At 40.1% G+C, this 15,984-nt stretch overlaps 1 protein-coding gene across 1 annotated transcript in view; it reads left to right on the forward strand.

Moving 5' to 3' along the window:
- LOC139471455 (uncharacterized) overlaps positions 1-15,984 on the forward strand; it is a 141,452-nt gene that overhangs the window by 90,903 nt on the left and 34,565 nt on the right. Inside the window, 20 exon segments of the mRNA XM_071253816.1 lie at positions 247-432; positions 734-914; positions 1,055-1,224; positions 1,956-2,083; positions 2,263-2,506; positions 3,485-3,656; positions 4,862-5,105; positions 6,943-7,060; positions 7,669-7,841; positions 8,670-8,829; positions 9,347-9,544; positions 9,715-9,957; positions 10,222-10,381; positions 11,061-11,296; positions 11,677-11,807; positions 12,274-12,427; positions 12,622-12,843; positions 15,180-15,273; positions 15,500-15,620; positions 15,813-15,958. Of these exon segments, the coding sequence (XP_071109917.1) occupies positions 247-432; positions 734-914; positions 1,055-1,224; positions 1,956-2,083; positions 2,263-2,506; positions 3,485-3,656; positions 4,862-5,105; positions 6,943-7,060; positions 7,669-7,841; positions 8,670-8,829; positions 9,347-9,544; positions 9,715-9,957; positions 10,222-10,381; positions 11,061-11,296; positions 11,677-11,807; positions 12,274-12,427; positions 12,622-12,843; positions 15,180-15,273; positions 15,500-15,620; positions 15,813-15,958 (3,481 nt within the window).

Below are 15,984 nucleotides of genomic sequence, written 5' to 3' on the forward strand. Positions count from 1 at the left end.
ATAATTTCTAATATATTTTCACATTTTTTATAAACTAGTTCAATGCTAACGATCATCTCATATATAAACACTTCTGTGTCTGTAGATTTTATGGGTTATACCAAATTGAGTTGGAACAGTTTTTTGTTTAACGGTTTTTCATTATGCTTCAGTGGCATGTACCATTTCATTTAAACACTATTTCCACTTGATATCATTTCGAAAGCATCACATTTCAAATGCTATGAAGACGTGTCCCTGTTTCAGCTAACTGGGACGGCATCATGGATAAAGAGACTGGCATCCTTGGCTACTCCTGGACCGTGGGGAGACAAATCTGTGAGGAGCTGATCCACCCTCATCATGACCCTCACAGGCACCTGTTTGACGAATCAGAGTGGACCAACACTGGCCTCATTTCCCCAATACCAGCTCCTCACGACCCCCTCCCAGGTAAAACACAAGTGTGAGGCTTTTAAAAATATGACAACGCAATGACCTAAAATATAACTTAGGATTGGCCTCTCACAAGAAGATCGTCCAACCTTACAAAAATAATGGATGTATATACTAATATGAGTTGCGCAGTTAATAAGCCCTCAATAATCGCTTAAAAGACGAGGTGATTAAGTGGCGTAGCTAGATGGCGATGGTCAATGCTCTTATCGCTCTGTAAGTGCAATAATATTGAACATGGTTGATATTTTTCAGATCATTAGGGATGGCTTCAGAGATGATTTTGGTTTTGTTTCAGATGGGAAATACTACATCACACTCCGTGCCTTGAACAAGGTTAACTATGGAGGTCTGCTGGGGACAACAATCTGCCACACCACGCCCCTTGGAATAGACAACTCGCCGCCACTCCTACATGAAATCTATAACATCTCCTACGACAAAGAAACCTTCTTCATCAATGCACAGTATAATGCCAGGTAATAATTTGTTGTGTTTCAAATGCTGTATTGCTACATAAAATAAATAAATAATAAAACCTATTCATATTGGAACATCAACATTACCTCCCTTAAAATATTTAGTGACAAGTATTACAATTTAGTTCATCCATTCACAGTGACCCAGATTCAGACATCAAAGAAGTGGACTTGTGTCTGGGACAGACCACACGTGACTGTCATCACATGGACTGGCAGAGATCTTCGCACAGTGAAGGCTACATCACCCGTCAGTTCCAGATCCCAGGTGGAACTCCTGTCTGGATTAAAGTCAGGGTGATCAACAATGGTGAGTCATATAAAAGGTGTTTTCAAGGTGATGGAGACGTCCCCGCCTGTTCCAGATCCCGAGTGAAAGTCGTGGGTGCATTAAGGTCAGAGTCATCAACAATGTTGAGTTATAATAACAGGTTCCTACACAGTGATGGCGATATCACCCGCCAGATCATGATCCCAGGTGTAACTCATGTCTGGATTAAAGCCAAAGGCATTATACACGGTTGAGACCCTATATTGTGATGATATCTTATATTGTGATGATATCAAGGAACTTAAAGACTTGATCATTATAAATATTGCTGTTACACACGTTTATCTCTTTATTAAAAATAATCACATTCATCCTGATATTTCAATAGAAATGGCACCGTCCGGAATAACGACGTTTCATTGTGGAATAAAATCATTACCTGCATTACATCACGTTGTATACAGATGATATGCCATCAGTGAGGTTGGTTAAAGTTTCTTTTGCAAAACTTGTCAGCATCTCGATGTATAGACACCAACAACAGTTTGTTTGTTTATTGTTTAACTCCGCTGTCAGCGATATCTCCTCCGACCCACGTCGCAGGGGTTCATGCAACATATAAGATCTGACGTCCCGATCCTCACGACTATCCTTTATTCGTAGGATAGTTTGCTGAAGATCAATTTCTTATCGTGCTGTTATAAAAACAACATCAAACGTTTTGTAAATATCACATTATAAAGAAATCTATTAGTAATTGTGTGTTTAAGTTGATTTGATGAAAGTGAGCGTTTCCGACCATGCGATCATAGTCGACACATCACCCCCTGAACCAGGCATTGTTTATGATGGACCCGTCTTCAGACTTGACCTCAACTTTACCAAGGATGCTGACAAGGTAGATTTTTACTTCACAAACACGTTCTTTGTAAATAGTTGATAGCTAGGTGTTAATATTCCATTTTACTTGATACACAGCCTCGAGTAACCGATAAAGTTGCACAAAATGCATTATGCCCAAAACTTTTTTTCCCTTTAATAATGGTCTGATTTTATAATCTGATCTTTTTATTCCAGATTTGTGCAAACTGGTTTGGGTTTTATGATCCCGAGTCTGGTATTTCCCACTACGAGTTGTCGGTTCTTGATGACACAAACACAACGATCTCCGAGCCGGTCAGTCTAGACCACAAGACACACGAGACCTGTGTCCAGCTTGACCCTGACAAGAGGCTCGAACACGGCAAGGCCTACAGCTTCTATATCACCGCATTCAACGCTGGTCACAAACAGCTTAACGTATCGGCAATGTCTGATGGAGGTAAAACAATGTCAGATGGAGGTAATACAATGTAAGATGGAGGTAATTCAATGTCAGATTAAGGTTTTGCAATGTCACCTGAGGTAATACAATGTCTACTGGAGGTAATACAATGTCAGATGGAGGTTATGCAATGTCTGCTAGAAGTAATACGTTGTCTGCTGGAGGTAATACAATGTCTGCTAGAGGTAATATAATGTCGGATGAAGGTAATACAATGTCAGATGGAGGTACTGCAATGTCAGATTAAGGTTATGCAATGTCTGCTGGATGTAATACAATGTCAGATGGAGGGATTACAATGTCTGCTGGAGCTAATACAATGTCAGATTGAGGTAATGCAATGTCTGCTTGAGGTAATACAATGTCAGATGGAGGTAATACAATGTCAGATGGAGGTAATACAATGTCAGATGGAGGTAATACAATGTCTTCTAGAGGTAATACAAAATCAGATTGAGGTTATGCAGTGTCAAATGGAGATAATACAATGTCTGCTGGAGGTAATACTATGTCAGATTGAGGTAACTAAACTAAATAAATATACAGATACATCAACACCATCTGATCATAATGTATGACACATTTCTCCTCGTACACATATTGTTGAATTGACATTCTACAAACTTGTGGATATATTTGTGGATAAAGTCTATCTGCAAGCAATGTTGAGTAGGAGCTGTAATGGAGATTATCAGATACATGGACAGAATGTAAAGTTTAATTTCATCCCCAAAATAGTAAGCACCGCATTCTGCTCTGCATCAAAGTATGACTCATCTATGACCTTGGGTCTTGGACCATAACCACCACCACTCCCCACCCCTATCCTCTTCACTCCCCACCCCCATCCCCATGCTCACCAATACTCATCTCCACCCCGCCTTCATTACTCCCCACCCCACCCCTACACTCCCCAACCCCATCCCCATCAAACCAACACACTGTGATTTCATTGGAATAATGTCACTATTCCAGTGATCGTGGACCTGACTCCCCCGGTGCTGGGTGAAGCTGTTGACGGTATACGGAACGGCTTTGACGACGTTGAGTTCAGTACCAACGTTGCCACAGTAGGAACCCAGTGGAGGAACCAAAGTGACCCCGAGTCAGACATCAGAGAATATGCGGTACAGATACTCAGAGCAAAGTAAGAGGGAAGTAAATCACTGAGGAAACATTTGCTATATATAATGCTACACTGACTCAAACATGTTCTTATGAAATGCCATTATAAATGTGTATGATGTTAGTGCTGAAAAATATTAATCGTAATTATGGCACTGTTGTAAATTGAAAGAGCAGGATTTCATATATGCAGCGTATACGTAAGTGAAGAAAAACATTTACCATATTATGGGCAGGTTTCTCGGCAGGATAAAGCCAACGGATAAAAACGATATCCGTTGGGGTCATATGCGGATAGAGATGCAAATATCAAAGTTCAAGTAGGGACTACTTTCAGTGTTTATAAACAAACATGGCGTCGCCCTCGTCATTTGGCGATCGAGTCAGAATTAACCATCGGGTATGTGGATAACCTACAGGGATAATTGCTATCATTATCAAAAGAACAGTCTAATATGCTGAAAATCAGTGTCTAACTGTGACGTAGATAAGGCATTTTAAAAGTTTTGGCAACTTTGGAGATATAAATTTCGAAACAATTTTGCGAGGGCACGAGGCCTAGCCAAGCGGGATCAGTAGCCATATCTGTGCTTGTAGACCTCTGCGGCTTGAAACCTTCTCCACAAATAAAATAGTTGGATTTGGCCGAAATATGTTTGAATTGTTACCTTGTTTCGTTTTGTCGCCAAGGCTCGCTAAATACAATGTTTTTTCCTAATGCAGGATATTTACCATCCCCAAACACACTCGCGTGATAACCTCTATTTATTATTTATATTATGAAATAATATCTTGAGGAACATATTTATGCTTACATAGTCTTCAGCGGGATATTTGGGGAACGTCTATTAATATATGACCACAAAGGCATTCCTTCATATCTATGAGACGATAATCTGGACGAGGTAGCTTGAAAAGAGACCGAAGGATTGTTGGAACACAATGTACATGTATTCAACTCTTGGAATATCCCACCACAGTATGATACTCAGAAACAGGGATTATGTTATGGCATCTCACTGCTGTGTTTAAACGTTCCCTACCGACTTCTTTGAGAGGCATTTAGAAGTTGGAGTACTAAGTGAGAATAAGATATATCGATGAACAACTTCTTTATTACAATGAGGAGCGACGTTTCAGCTGTTAATACAGAAGTTATTCATCCATATATCTTATCCTTCCTTAGTTCCCTACATTCAACACACACTGTACGTTTATCTATTCCAGAGGGTTGTCGTCAGACTTTGAGGTAGTAAAGGACTGGAAGACGCTGGGCAAAGACGTCAGCCAGATCGAGTGGCACAACTTCCACCTGAACCATCAGGACGTTGTCAAGACGAAGCTGAAAACCATCAACAACGCCCTAGGGACTGTAGAACAGACAACAGATGGGTTTGTAGTGGATCTCACTCCGCCCAGGATGGTGTTCCTAGGTGATGGACGAGAACAGAACAACGATGCAGAGTTCCAGGTGAGGTTGTGGCGTGAAAATGAAAAATCAAACATCATGCTTTATGCAAGCCATTTACTGTTCCAATGACTAGGCGTTATAAATATATCTACCTTTCAATATGTTTGACACAAATGATATGGTCTGGATTTATAATTGACATGAACAGAACAAATATTCAGTGATCGAAATGGGTAATATGTAACCCTAATCACAGTGCATGCATTGGATTTCATATGCTGTCTCCACTATTATTGGGCTGATAACCACATGGTCTCACATTTTGTTTTGACTGTTCGTCACATGATAAGGATATTGCGATTATTATAAATTGTTTTGTATCCAATATTCGTCACATTACTGGTTTAGGATCAGTTATATTTGCATCAACTTTTCCAGCATCAAAACTAATTTGTCTTCTATATCCCCTGTTATGTACACTACACATTGGCATTTATAGTACATGTATGTGTGTATCCCCTACCTCAGCTCTCCTCAGCAAGAACGTCATCCCATACATTAACATGGGTTTATCCACTAAGATGTTTAAATCATCCATTAAGAATAGTTCGTGTTTACACATCTGCTAGATGTCTAGCATCATATTTGTTCTGAAAAGTAAATGAATTATGCTTTATCAGAATACGGTAACAATAAAACCGTGAAGAATATGAAAAAACAAATTGAAGACAAATTTATCGCTATCATGACATCTATTTGAAAAGGAATGTTTTAGTTAACTGAGACTTTGATTTGAACAAATAATGAGCTGTAACTAATTAGGGGATAAACATGCTGTGTTTTCTACCATGACTCTTTGGTGTTAGCAAATATACTGAGTGAAGTGGCATGGGTTGAGTCCAGTGTTTTGAGTGGGTTATCGATCTTAATTACGGAATCACCGAACAAAATATGACGCTGTATATACTCAAGCAGTTTTTTTAAACGGTAATACTTCACTCGAACAGGCATTGAAAGCACGGCAACTTGGTAAGCTAACATGTGGTGTGCACCCCTAAAGAAAACAAAGCAAGTTTTGCAAGGCTTTCACTCTACATCGCACGTCAACATTATGACGTCATATCGCGCATTGTGACGCAAAAGATGTGACGTCACAGTCGTATATAGAAAAGCACCAAAATTCCAAGCTCTCTATTGTCTCCAAAACTTAAATACATTCCCTTTGTAGATTTCTATCGTGTTTTCTGCTTGAAATGTATTGCCACACATCCTTTGAATATTGTAATACCCGCATCTGTGCATTTTGTAACCTGTAAATGTAGATATAATTATTTAAATATGCCTACCGACAATGACTGAAAATAGTACTATTCTATGAATATTAGCTTCCGCGGCGATGCGGCCGTCAAACCAGCTGTTTAAATCAGAGGAGGTTTATTTTGATTTAATAGCCTCTGATTGACCCTTCAGAATCGAGTAAATTCCAAATTCATGGTTGAATAAATGTAATGTTCAGGGGAAGACGTTTTACAGTTGACAAATGGGGGAAACTGTAGAATCGTTAAACAATGTCTTGTTGGTTTAAGTATATATTTCGTATTGGGGGAACTTCGTAAACCTCAAGGGGGCATTGGGTGTTTTCCGGGCTTGTATACTGACACCTCGACATACATTCATTTTCGCAAACACCAGGAAGGATTCTTTCGTTGGTGTTCGTGTCTATAAACTCATTTTCATTTTATTTGAATAGAGATATGAATGCACAAAATGTTTCGTCCTTTTGTAAACTCATGTTATCTGCCACTTGGGATAGTGCGGCTTTTAAGGGGCTTAAATTTAACTGAACTGAACCCACCCATTTTAAATTAACTACACATTTTTCATGATTTAATTGCAGCTATCTAGCACAACTGTGGAAGCCAACTTCCAGTTTAAAGATGACGAATCTGGGTTGGACCATTACAAATACCAGGTGTATGAGCTTTACCATGGGTCAAAACATCAGATCTACCCGGGTAAGTGATCTTGTTACATAACTGTATACAATATTTTTAGGGAATACCTTCAACAGCTGAACAAAGAGTGGCACAAGTTCAGAATATTTACATCAATATCATAATGATGTCTCCAAGACCAATAACTAAGTTCTTGATTCCGCTGGAACAATTCTCAAGTATTAATATCACGGTACGAAATCTTAATGCTGGAGACAGCCCATGTGACACATAAGCATGGGTATGGTGTTGACGAGCATACTATCTGGTATTCAAACCTACGACCAGCGAATCTTGGCGCAGCTAAGGAAAGCACATTCCAACAAGGAATTTATATTACCCATGTCTTCTTTCTTAATGTTTCAAGTTGCACTAATCCCAACGTGACTGTAAGATACAACTCATTCACTCGTTTTGGAACGCGAAAATTCCTAATACAGAATCATATACCACACAACTTAAAATTTTGGGGGTATTTTTATACATTTTATGTATCTTTCCGTTTTACACAAAATTGAATACCATAATATGTCAAGAGTATACCTGAATAGATATGATTATCGCTGCGACATGTTGTGTAGTATACATGCTTGGAAGCATCTTGAAGTGAATATTTCCCCCTGAAACAGGCTCAGAAGGTTGGGAGATCACCAACGACCCAGGCAGCACCAGTGTCATGAAGTCTGGCTTGAGTCTCCGACCAGGCGCCCAGTACAGTGTGAGAGTCGGGGCCGTCAACAGAGCCGGGGCCGTCGCCATCTACGACACAAACGGTGTGCTTGTTGATAATACTCCACCTCAGGTAAGAAATATAACCCATATACGAAAGTATCCAATCTTAAATGTGTAGACGTTTTGCTCGGACAGTACCATTACTTAGTACTTGTCCAATTTAAATGGTCTCAACTTGATATACATCACAATTACACCAACACCATAATCTACGTATAAACAGATGACCCGTGACTATCCGGGTTAGAATGGTTCTTCTGCAACCCATGCCTGTCGAAAGAGGCGACGAACGGGATTGGGTGGTCAGGCTCGCTGACTTGTTTGATGCATGTGATCGTATCCCAATTGCGTGGATCGATGCCCTCGATATCATTCACCGGAAAGTCTGGTCTAGATTCGATCATTTACAGACCACCTTCATAAAGCTGGAATAATGCTAAATAAAACATCAAACAAACAAACCAAAAGCCGATTTCAACACTATCAAGGGACGCAACTCTCGGTAGTGTGGCCAAGGATTTGTAACATTCATGTTAATTAGTTAGATTTTCGTGAAGTTCAAAAAAATGTGTTAGTTTGCTGAAGTTATTTGAATTTATTTTACGAGTTTTACGTTTTACGTCACAGTCGGCAATATATCAGAATTAGCACCGCCACTAGGCCAGATTAACAAGTTGACGATATAATGAGTGATGTACCACGCCGTCAGGGATTATGACATCACGTGATCTTCTTCAGCTGGCTCTAACGACAAGCTGGGTTCTTATTCTGACCTCGGTCCCAATGGGGCTTGTGTTAGGTATTCAGAGGTAACCGACGGGGGTTCAGATAATACTTCTATTTCTTAACTGTATGATTGAGCATTTCATGGGATTTTCATCAACCTCATTCGTTGCAGATGAAATGGGTCTACGTTGGCATTTTCTCCGGCAATGTAGAAGAGTTTATAGACGGCTACGTTACCCAGTCCGACCCTAGCGGTATCAAGGCCACCTGGTTTGCCATGGACAGTGAGAGTGGCATCAAGTCGTACATGGTGGCCATTGGAACCGCTCAAGGTTTGTATTCCCCAAATATGAGGAACACAATGTTGTCCTGACTTTTACCCTTTTTAGTTTTTCTAGAACTGATGTTGAAGACATCAGAACCAATTATGTTAGAACCAAATTCTAATATTCTTAAAGAAACTCTGTGGTGTAGTTGATATAAACTGCTCGCAGAGTAAAAGGTCGGTGGTTCGATCCCCTGGTCGCTTCATACCAAAATACGTTAAGAGATGGTACTGGTGGTTTCCCTGCCTGAAGCTCGGATTTAAGGGAATAAAACGAGAACTGGCTAAGACAGTATACAATATACTGTGTCTGAATGGAGTATCCACATTAAAACTGTCGCATTGTTTCTCGGTAGGCTAGGACCATAAAGATCAGCGTAGTACAAGCACATACACGTGCATGCACGTTGCTATATAAATGAACTAATCTTGAACATGACGTTATTCCATTTCACCTCACCTCACCTCACCTCACACAAATTAGTGCAATTATATTTGGTTGTATATTCTGAACTATTTTTCAGGCGGAACTGATATCCTAAACTGGAAGGACTTTGGTTCTGACAGAGACAAATACATGGACGAGTTGACCTTGACCGTGACCGACCTTGACACGATGACCCCAGTTTACTATGTGTCTGTGAAGGCGAGCAATGGAGCCGATCTGACCAGTGACGTCATCACATCAAACCCCATCCGGGTGGTTGACCAGGACAAGGCAGGTATACATCTTGATTTGTGTACATTTGTCATCGGCTTCGTCGTTGTCGTCGTCATTATCGTTAACGTCATCGCCGCCACTGTCGATTGGAGAAAGAATAAAAGATTAACATATGTATGATATCTTTGCATTTTCTCATACATGAACACTCAAAGGAATCTCTATCCCAAGGTATTGTCATCGACGGCGCCGACTCAACCGAGAGAGCCAACTTCATTGGCATCGGTAGCGACATTGACTACCAGAAAGACACGGGAGTTGTGACGGTACAGTTTGCCGGGTTTGAGAGCCACGAGCACGGTCTGACGTACTATGACTGGGCGGTAGGCACGACACCTGGTGGCGAGGAGGTGCAACCGTTCATCATGGCGGGTCTCATACATGAAGAATCAGAGACCAATGTTCCTGGAAATGGTGGGTTAAACATATTTGCAGACAAACAAAAGGGTTTGAATTCTTATCCTCCAAATATAATCCAGACATTGTACACGTGCATTCTGTACAGACGTCGTTCGACGCCTTACAGTACCCTTTACCATCAACATGACAAGAGATGAAAAAACATGATTGCGCATCGTTAGATGTTTGGACAATACACGTGCTAATGAATCTGTTTTGATTTATTTTAATTTTTTGTCGAGAATTCCCTGTTACGATATATAACAACATATTTTGCAGGTATCGCCAGCATGGGGTTTGGCCAGGCTGTTCTACCGCTGTCATCCGGCAGGACATACTACACCACAGTCCGCGGCATCACCAACGCAGGCAACATCCTGGAATCTACGTCAGATGGATTTACTGTTGATATTACGCCTCCTGAAATCCACATCGAAAGGTAGACACATATACAAATCATTATTCAGACTTTTCCCTTGTGGATTGCCAACACCGTGTCCAAATACGTTAAGAGACAACAAAACGATAGTTGCGAAATAACTCTCTCATTAATTATGATACTGATATTTGGTTAAGTAGTAATGTGTGCTCACCAAATATGTCGTTTTTAAAGTGTGCTTGGTTGAAATCAAGAAGAAAAAGAATTTTAATGAATACTCTGCTACCTGACCGAATGTAATTAGCAGGCTTGTTTCTTATCCAACTACTGGATACACAGGTAGCCAAAACTAAACATTGTTTATGAAATGTGGATTATCTAATTATTGTAAACTATGGTTATGAGAACAAGCAAAGAAATCTGACCAAACAAAAACATACGTCAGCAAAACATGGTTCATTTTTCACTCGTAACTACATTTTAAGGCTCAGAACTACCATAGCGGACTGACCACAACAATGTCTAGTTAACAAATCATTGTTCTTGTTTGACTAGCAGCGATGATTCTGAGAAAATCAGAGCAGACTGACCCAAACAGTTTACAACTAAAAGGCACATGCACAAGTAACTAAACATTGATCGTGTTTCCCTCTCAGGTATGGTTCTGGGAACAACCAGTGCAACCTGGTCTCAAACGCTATGTACTGTCAACTAAAGATTGTTCATGTTTACCCCGCAGCTATGGTTCTGAGAACAACCAGAGCAGACTGACCCCTACCACGACACTGTACCAGACTGAGGTGGACTCCATCTCCTCCTCCTGGAGGGCTGCAGACAGTGAGAGTCCAGTCAAGAAGATGTACTACTCTGTGGGGACCTACCCCCACGGGGAGGATGTCCAGCCCCGGACTGACGTGGAGATCCTGCTGACCGGCGAGGGGGCTCTACCCACTGGCATCAAACCCACAACTGATGGTAAGAACAGGCATTGGTGAAGAATAAAACAATGAATTAAATATGAACATCTCGTGCTTGGTAATATTACATGAACTAATTATAAGATGGTCAAGACTGTTAATCTATTTTGCTAGAAGGCCTTAAACGTACTGATCGATTTTCTCGCTAATGCAGTAAGAATTATTGGTAGCGTTAATAACAAATACAAGATTAACTGAAAATTATGAAATAAGTCTGACATTAACTTCGATTATGCTGACACCAATAGTCTCCTCTAACTTTTATACAGAAAACAGATCTTGTCTCTGTCAAATGTTGTGTTTTATTGTGTATGTGTTCAGTGCAGAGCTGGCATGAATTTGGTATTTTAAAATATTTGTATCAAATATATGTTTCAGGAAAACCAAACATTCTGACTCTGACAGCCGAAAATGAACTGGGGTTGTCTGCTAGCATTATCTCCCCTTATATTGTGGTGGACACCTCATCCCCAACAGAGGGGGTGTTGACATGTCCGAACTTCATTCAGGTATTACCTATAAGTCAATCCGGAAATCCTGGTCAGACTCCTGTTCTTCATGCTTGTCCTGAAAACCGACTTATATAGGGATCAAGCGGTCAAGCTCAGTATTTGGCTGACTGTTTTAGGCACCAGTTTGCTTTGTCCAGACTCGATTATATACAGGCAGCCATTTTATAATTAGAATGGTACCAAGTGCACCTGTCAACTGTCACACAATCACATCCATCGCCAGTGCTCTGCAAATAACAAATTTAACAGTTTCACTATACGACACCAGGAGGTGTTTCTAACATTGTATAACACGAACTTGATTTGACAGCCTTTAGGATAAAAGCGTGTTATGGTAGTAATTTTCATTGTGTATTATGCAGTCACCATGATGATTTAATGTTCATCTGTTTCCATTATTATGTTCTGGTAAGATATGAGGAAGAAATTGTTTAAAATATTTACATTGTTTATGTAAATACAGCCGAGATCTGCCGTGGAGTGCACATGGACAGGGTTCTACGATGCCGAGAGTCGGGTTGTAGAGTTTGAGTTTGCTGTTGGCTCCCATGAGGGGCTGGAGGACGTCGTTGCACCTGTCAAACTGCCGGGAAATGCTGCCAAACATCTAGTCTCAGGTAAAGAACGTATAACTGTATCTGTGTGTAAAACTGGCTCGTTATTTCAAACTTCTTCGGGTTTCAACCATTATAAAACAATTGTCATTACCATTCTAGATTTTTGTTGGACACAATGTATAACAACATTGTAATGATAATAAAAATGAAAAATATAACGGCTTGTAATAAATTGGCAACGTTTTCATACTTAGGCTTAGCTGATAAGGTGACACATGGTCAGAGATACTACGCCAAGGTCAAGGCCATCAACCAAGTGGGAATGACGTCATCTAGCATCTCCAACGCCATCAACGTGGACACCACACCCCCATCGCCGGGCACTGTGGTTGAGTTGAAGTCTGTCTACATCATCAACGTCACCAACGAGATCATCACCGAGAAACTCAACACCTACAAGTGTGAAACACAGGAAGGTGGGCGCCACCATTATGTCACTTATATTTTTCTACATAGATATACATTGTAGCATGACGGCCCATACTGAGTAACTGTGGACATGGATCAGAAAGCAAAAATTGGGTTCCGTTGACCGGTTTATCTTTGACAAGTTACTTGGATCTATGATTGGTTGGTTGGTTGGTTTGCTGTTTAACGCCGCACTCAGAAATATTCCAGCTATATGACGGCTATCTGTAAATAATAGAGTCTGGACCAGACAATCCAGTGATTAATATCATGAGCATCAATCCATGCAATTGGGATCGATGACATGCATCAACCAAGTCAGCGAGCCTGACCACCCGATCCTGTTAGTCACGTCTTACGACAAGCAGAGTCGCCTTTTACAGCAAGCATGGGTTGCTGTAGAACTATTCTACCCCGGATGTTCACGTGTCTTGATCTATAAAAAAGCCAACAAAAGATCAGAAAGGTCGCCCTTTTTGGGTAAGGGGATATATGTCGTTTTCCCGATGAACATGTTTCGATGCTTTGCTCATGTCTTGAACCGATTATAGTTTAGAGCAGTTATTTGGCTTATTTATAACATCCTATGTAAATACTTACTATTCACCGTTTCGCGATCAGTTGTATTCAGTTATGTGAAACATAACTACATCCTACACTATGTGCAACATTACTACATCCTTCACTATGTGTTACATGACTACATCCTACACTATGTGTAACATTACTACATCCTTCACTATGTTTTACATTGCTACATCCTACACTATATGTTACATTACTACATCCTTCACTATGTGTTACACTGCTACATCCTACACTATGTGTTACATTACTACATCCTTCACTATGTGTTACATGACTACATCCTACACTATGTGTAACATTGTTACATCCTACACTGTGTGTTACATTGCTACATCCTACACTATGTGTAACATTACTACATCCTTCACTATGTGTTACATTGCTACATCCTACACTATGTGTTACATTGCTACATCCTACACTATGTGTTACATTGCTACATCCTACACTATGTGTTAAATTACTACATCCTTCACTATGTGTTACATTGCTACATCCTACACTATGTGTTAAATTACTACATCTTTCACTATGTGTTTCATGACTACCTCCTACACTATGTGTTACATTACTACATCCTTCACTATGAGTAACATTACTACATCCTTCACTGTGTGTAACATTACTACATCCTTCACTGTTACATTACTACATCCTACACTATGTGTTACATTACTACATCCTTCACTGTTACATTACTACATCCTTCACTATGTGTTACATTACTACATCCTACACTATGTGTTACATCACTACATCCTTCACTATGTGTTACATTACTACATCCTTAACTATGTGTTACATCACTACATCCTTCACTTTGTGTTACATCACTACATCCTTCAATATGTGTTACATTACTACATCCTTCACTATGTGTTACATCACTACATCCTACACTGTGTTACATTACTACATCCTTCACTGCGTGTAACATTACAACATCCTACACTGTGTTACATCACTACATCCTTCACTATGTGTTACATTACTACATCCTTCACTATGTGTTACATCACTACATCCTACACTGTGTTACATTACTACATCCTTCACTATGTGTTACATCACTACATCCTTCACTATGTGTTACATTACTACATCCTACACTATGTGTTACATTACTACATCCTACACTGTGTTACATTACTACATCCTACACTGTGTTACATTACTACATCCTTCACTATGTGTTACATTACTACATCCTACACTATGTGTTACATTACTACATCCTACACTATGTGTTACATTACTACATCCTACACTATGTTACATTACTACATCCTTCACTATGTGTTACATCACTACATCCTTCACTATGTGTTACATTACTACATCCTACACTATGTGTTACATTACTACATCCTACACTGTGTTACATTACTACATCCTACACTGTGTTACATTACTACATCCTTCACTATGTGTTACATTACTACATCCTACACTATGTGTTACATTACTACATCCTACACTATGTGTTACATTACTACATCCTACACTATGTTACATTACTACCGTGTACACTATGTGTTACATTACTACATCCTACACTGTGTTACATTACTACATCCTACACTGTGTTACATTACTACATCCTTCACTATGTGTTACATTACTACATCCTACACTATGTGTTACATTACAACATCCTACACTATGTGTAACATTACAACATCCTACACTGTGTTACATTACTACCGTATACACTATGTGTTACATTACTACATCCTTCACAACTGTATGTCCACAGACTGCCTGGCTATAGACGCGGTGTGCCAGGAGTCTCTGTCCACTGTCAACGTGGCCTGGCAGACCTTCACTGATGACGAGACGGAGATTTTGAAGTACGTCTTGATGACAGTCATTAAATATGTTCTGAACCCGCAGTATTTCAGTGATGCAGGAAGAAAGCATAAAGTAAACTGATAGCCACTTTGCACAGATACATGTAGAACTGAGCACTTCCTGTATGATAAGACTTCATCAAAGTACAAGATTAACACCTGCCCTTCAATTTTATCTATATAAAGCTTTGTTGTGCTTCTCATTTTGACGTTTTGGCTTCTCCAGATACGAGATAGCTGTTGGCACTTCACCTGGAGGGGGACAGCTAAGGGGTTTTTTTGAGACTGATGACGTCACAAAGAGATACCTGTCAGTCACGGGCCTGATACTGAAGGGAGTGAGACAGGTGAGATAACTCTTGATCCTTGACTCTTGACAAAAGAGATTTCCCTGAGTTGTATATGTAGTTTGTGTCATGCCCACAAGATGGGTAATGTGTTATTCTGGCCATCACTTCCATAATAAGCATCACAGGGGAATCTTAGGTTGGATTTACTAGGAACACACAACGCATCCAATGATGAATTTCAAATTACAGATATTTGTGACAGTAAAAGCTACCAATGGAGCTGGCCTCAGCACAATATCCACGTCTAACGGTATCTACATGTCCTACCTCAGTCAGGGCTTGGAGCCGCTCACTCATGTTGGAATCTGGGATGGCGACAGTCACGATGGAGACCTGTGAGTATTGTCTGTGAACACAGCTT

The sequence above is a fragment of the Haliotis cracherodii genome, unplaced genomic scaffold (genome assembly GCF_022045235.1).
Source record: "Haliotis cracherodii isolate W230 unplaced genomic scaffold, xgHalCrac1.p SCAF_22, whole genome shotgun sequence".
NCBI classification, from domain to species: Eukaryota; Metazoa; Mollusca; class Gastropoda; order Lepetellida; family Haliotidae; genus Haliotis; species Haliotis cracherodii.